At 42.9% G+C, this 5,029-nt stretch overlaps 1 protein-coding gene across 1 annotated transcript in view; it reads right to left on the reverse strand.

Annotated features, from left to right (window-relative positions):
- The window catches only part of LOC119429006 (RNA-binding motif, single-stranded-interacting protein 1), a 27,116-nt gene extending 23,334 nt beyond the window's left edge, over positions 1 to 3,782 (reverse strand). Inside the window, exon 1 of the mRNA XM_037696728.1 lies at positions 3,483 to 3,782. Coding sequence (XP_037552656.1) covers positions 3,483 to 3,533 — 51 coding nt within the window. The 5' untranslated portion in view covers positions 3,534 to 3,782. The remainder of the gene's footprint in view (positions 1 to 3,482) is intronic.
- Positions 3,783 to 5,029: the final 1,247 nt, after the last annotated feature.

Here is a 5,029-nt window from a genome sequence, read left to right on the forward strand (position 1 = left end):
TAACTGGTGAGCTAACAGCTAACTGATTAACTAATGGCTAAGTAATGAACTAACAGCTCATTTAAAACCTAACTGTGAACTGATTAATTAACGGCTAACTAAGGAGCAACAAGCTAATTGACAAACTAACAGCTTACTGATAAATTAACAACTAACTGATGAGCTAACAGCTAACTCATAAACTAACGAGCTAACGTCTAATTTACAAGCTGTCAGTAAGTCAGAGTGTGACTTAACAACCACCAGTACTTAACATCTTATAGCGACTTAAGAGAACACTATTTATTAACCTTTTCATTGTCAGAAATTTTGCATTACATGGGTATCTTGGCAAAAATGTTCTGATACTCACTGCAGAAAGTCTTCTAAGTGCTAAAGCTAACTGCTACCGTCATTATTGGCTGTTGCAAAACAACAATTGTTCAGATATCCACCCCTTGATTTGAACAGCCAAAAAGTCAAATCAAAGCGTTTGCTTCTCTCCAGTGAGTTACCACGCTAAGCAGAAATAAATCTTTTGCACAATTATGATTCTGTCCACCCAAAAAGATAATTTCTAATAGGCAGGCCTTTAAGAATCACACCAGGATTAAATCTGCAGGGTTATTTTCAATGCCACTACACACCACATTGCCCTGCAAAGCATTTCCTTCCCTTTACTCATTCATTAAAATCGCTCCCAGCCAGCCCAAACCCTCTGCAGATCAGATCAAAGGCAGAATAACACCATCTGTCCAGAACCAAAGGAGAATCCACTCCAAGAGCCAAAGATACACAACCCATTTTTTAATGACGAAAAAAATTGTTCCTTCATACTTAAATGTTGTGAGTTCCTTGAACAGATAAAGGTCTGGTATTTGCTCTGGTTTGGGAGTGCACCGAGGGTCCAGATCTCCTCTACCACCTCTATGAAGAGGTGAGACCAGTGTCCATGAAATATATTAGATCTGTCAAGTGTCTGTTTTCTTTTTAGGGAGTGCTAAATGATCTTTGAGGCCTTCTGATGATTCCTTGAAGTTCTTTTAGTGAACACTATTATCAGCACGGTCTGCATCAACTCTGGTTCAAAACAGACTCTTAGCGATCTGTGAGGGAAGTCTTTCACTGATCTCTCTGCTATCACTCAATAAACACAATGTTCTTTTTGACTTTGCAGTCCCATCTTGTCACCTGTAGCCTAGATCAGGGATCACGGACAACTTGAGTCCAGGGTCCAGACATTCGCCAACCCTTTGTAAGAGCTAGTCGAACATGGCCTGCTCTGTGCGCAGGTAGTCTAGCCTCAGTTCTTGGAAGTCGACAAACTGTAACCTTCTCTGTTGCATCAGTCAGGGGTGGCTCCACCACCATGGTCTCCTCCTGACTACAGCAAAGGCAGTATGGTTCTGGAGGAGTGCCTAGTGACCAAGTAGAAGGGTACCATGTATCAAACTGTTTATCTTCAGATTTTTCTTCATCAACAGTAGCCAGAGGCTGATGGAAGAACATCAGTATCGGCTCGTATTTACCGGTAGATCTGAGGATTTCTTAATGTCTTCTCACTCGTGATGTCTGCTGGTCCCACAACGACTGCTCAATGAACTCTCAATAGTCTCTGCAGGGTGGCTTGGAAGATGACAGTCTCAAATGTTTAGTCTTTGGGAGTATAATGAGAACTAACACAAAAATAACTAGTTCAGACAGGAACCAGGAGCACAAGTTTACAGTTTACATTGGATCGAAACTGGCCAAGCCGTTAACCCGTACGCTGGTTTAGAGATTTAAGATCTCATGGGTCCAAGGTTCTTTATTGTCATTTGCATCATATGTGGTGCATGAGGTGGAACGAAATTGTGTACACAAGGTCCCAGTTACACCCAAAAATGGCAAAACTATAAAGTATAAAAAGAACCAGTATACAGGATCTAAGATGCATGCTGAACAATAATGATGTAAAATAATATGGTATATTAAACAGCAGCCTGAACATGAGTCAGTTGTGAGCAGATGTTCAAGTACTGGAAGCTAAGAACACCACATATACTGCTGCTGTGGGTCTGGTTGTGTTTCTGTCCCACAACAATTGTATACAAATATCAAAGTTCATCACGTTTTTGTACTTTTTGCTCCTAGACAGTATTATAGTATTAAAGACTCAGCTTGAGTCTTTCTCTCAAGTGGAGAAGTTAAGAATTCTGGGAGTGATGGTAGGATTAAGGAGATCCATCAACAGATCGCAGACTCGTCCACGGTAACGAGACCATTGTTCCAGAAGAAGGAGCTGTGAAAAATGGCAAAGCTCTCAATTTACTGGTCCACCTACGTTTCAACCCTGGCTTGTGATCCTGAAGTGTGGATCATAAAAGAACAAGGTCCAGGGTACAAGCGTCCGAAATGGGCTTCCTCTGTAGAATGACCAGGCTCAGCCTTAGAGATAAGGAGAGGAGCTTGGAGAAGACACTCCTCTTCATTGAGTCAGCTGAGGTCGTTCAGGCTCCTGAGTGCTTAAGGTTTCCCAGTCATGTCAGACTGGAAGGAGACCCTGTGACAGACCCAAAACTCGATGGCGGTCTCTATGGTCTTGGCCCTGGTTCCCCTCAGGAGGAGCTGGAAAGCTGGAACTGTTGCTCCCACAACCCGATCACAGATAAGTGGAGAAAAATCAATGGATGGAAGGTTTATCTTGGTATTTATATTGTAAAGCTAATACCAAATTCTTCTCCGAGTCCCACCAGTGGTTCTTGCACCACAGTCTCTAGGTCACGCAGGTCTCAGTAGGACTCCATGGACATTGCAAAAACATTAATATTTGTTCTTTCAGAGTGCTCAGTGACTCCGGAGATTTTCACTGCTGAGAGATCTGGTTAATCTTTTGATCGCCCAATGGTCACTCAACATCTCCGTCCTGTGGAAAAGGGGGCCCTCAGGGGTGCAGCTTGATGATGACATTCACAAGGGCATCTTCTCGCAGCTGATTAACACCGAAAACTCGTTCTTCCCTGCAGGGATTCACGAACGGGCTTCAGATAAAGTAGCGTACGGTGAACCGAACCACATTTATTCCAGATTTATTCTTCATCAGAGCTTCTCCGAGCATCACCTAAATATGAAGTGGGTAAAAAGAGCCTCTAACTGGGATCCTTCAGCTCAGCTCAGCTCTCTGACATCCTGTACATCACATGAGGACATGAAGTCCTCTCCCTGGATTCACCCACTCATTAACCTATAAAATGGACTACAGTTCCCGTCATACGTATTGACCAGAGTTGGACAGCCTCTGGACAAAACAAGGTTATCTGGACAGAATGGTTTAGGTATGGGTTAGAGCTGCAGATCCAGTCTGATGGATATGAGCATTATTTACTAATCAACTGAATTAAATAAATAAAAAATGTGACATCTGGTACCCAGAAAGGGCTCTCCAGTGTCATGTGATGGTTAAACCCTGAGGTTTGGGATAAAAACTGGAGCAGAAATGAGGGATGTGTGGGTTTCATACCGACCTGCTTTCGGCTGGTTGTTTTCAGAGGATTTCCTGTGTTTGCAAAAATCATCCTGGAGGTTTTTCAGTTCAAACAAATAATCAGAACAAATGATGCGACGAGACCCAGCGGGTTTATAACATCCTGGACCGGCTGGTTAACAGCAAACAACCCGAAGAAACAAAATCCTGGATTGAAGGTGTTCTGACACATCAGACGCGCAGCAGGAGATGGACCAGCCCTCCGGTCCGGTTCATTGATCTACGACGTCCTGCTGCAGACCGCTCGGTTCGGGAGTCCCACCTACTACAGACCGAACCATGTCCGCCTCTGCAGGGTGGATCCACATCCAACAAGGAGAGCCAGAACTCGAACTGGACCCGCGCGCCTTTGGGAAAAAAAATGCAAATGGAGACGATTAATCTGTGCGCATCCGATTATAATCCCTAAATAAATGGTTTTAATTTGGGTTAAATTAAAGGCGCAAAACTGATCTGCGCCTTCCTGTCGTCCGTCCGCACATACCGAGCATTCCTCACCCCCACCTCCCCCCACCACACACACGCACACACACTTCCTCTGCACGCCCTTCCCCCATCCAACATACATGTCAGAGAATCAGAACCAGAGAAATGAACAAAATCTGCATTAATGCCAAGAGCTGAATAACAGCTAAAACCAGCGTGAAGCAGCATCTGAACTAAAGCTAAAAGGAGCACACCACTAGGTAAAAGCTAAAACAGCTAAATGCTATGTAAAAGCAAACAGTCACCAAGAAAAGTGTCAAAAGGAGTTTTTCCTTTCCACTGTCGCCTTCATGCTTGCTCAAAAGATGAGAGTTCTGCATGGAGTTGAATTCAAAGCAGTCTGCTCCTCAGATAAATCATGTTAAATTATAATTTTTATATATAAATGTTTCTGTTCAGTGCCCAGAGACAACTTCTGTTGTGACTTGGTGCTTTATAAATAAACTGAATTAAAAGGATAGCTAAAACATAAAAGTAAAACTGTAGTGAGAATCTAAAAAAAAACTAAAGCGAGCTAAAAATAGCAAAAAAGATCAGCTAAAAAATTAAAGTAGCAAAAGACTAGCTAAATGTAGCAAAAGGCTAGTTTTAAAGCTAAAGTAGCTAGAATAAATAGCATTTTTCTATTTTTAGCTTCACAATGGTGTTTTATTACTTCAAGGTTTTAGCTACCCTTTTGCTACTTGGCTAGCATTTTCTTTCTTTTATCTATTCTATTTTCTATCTATTTATCTATTGTGGACTTCAGAAGGAACAAAAACACCTACACCCCCCTGAACATAAAAGGATCTGTGGTGGAAGTGGTCTCCAGCTACAAGTACTTGGGTGTACACCTGAATGACAACCTCAGCTGGAGCAACAACACCACCAGCCTGATCAAGAAAGCTCATCAGAGACTCTACTTCCTCAGACGGCTGAGACGAGCTGGTCTGGGAAGATCAGTCCTCACCTCCTTCTACAGGTGTGCAGTGGAGAGCATCCTGTGCTCCAGCATCAATGTGTGGCATGGAGGCTGCACAGCTGCAGAAAGAAAAGCTTTGC

This window comes from Nematolebias whitei, chromosome 2, assembly GCF_014905685.2.
Source record: "Nematolebias whitei isolate Nwh7 chromosome 2, NemWhi1, whole genome shotgun sequence".
Lineage (NCBI taxonomy): Eukaryota > Metazoa > Chordata > Actinopteri > Cyprinodontiformes > Rivulidae > Nematolebias > Nematolebias whitei.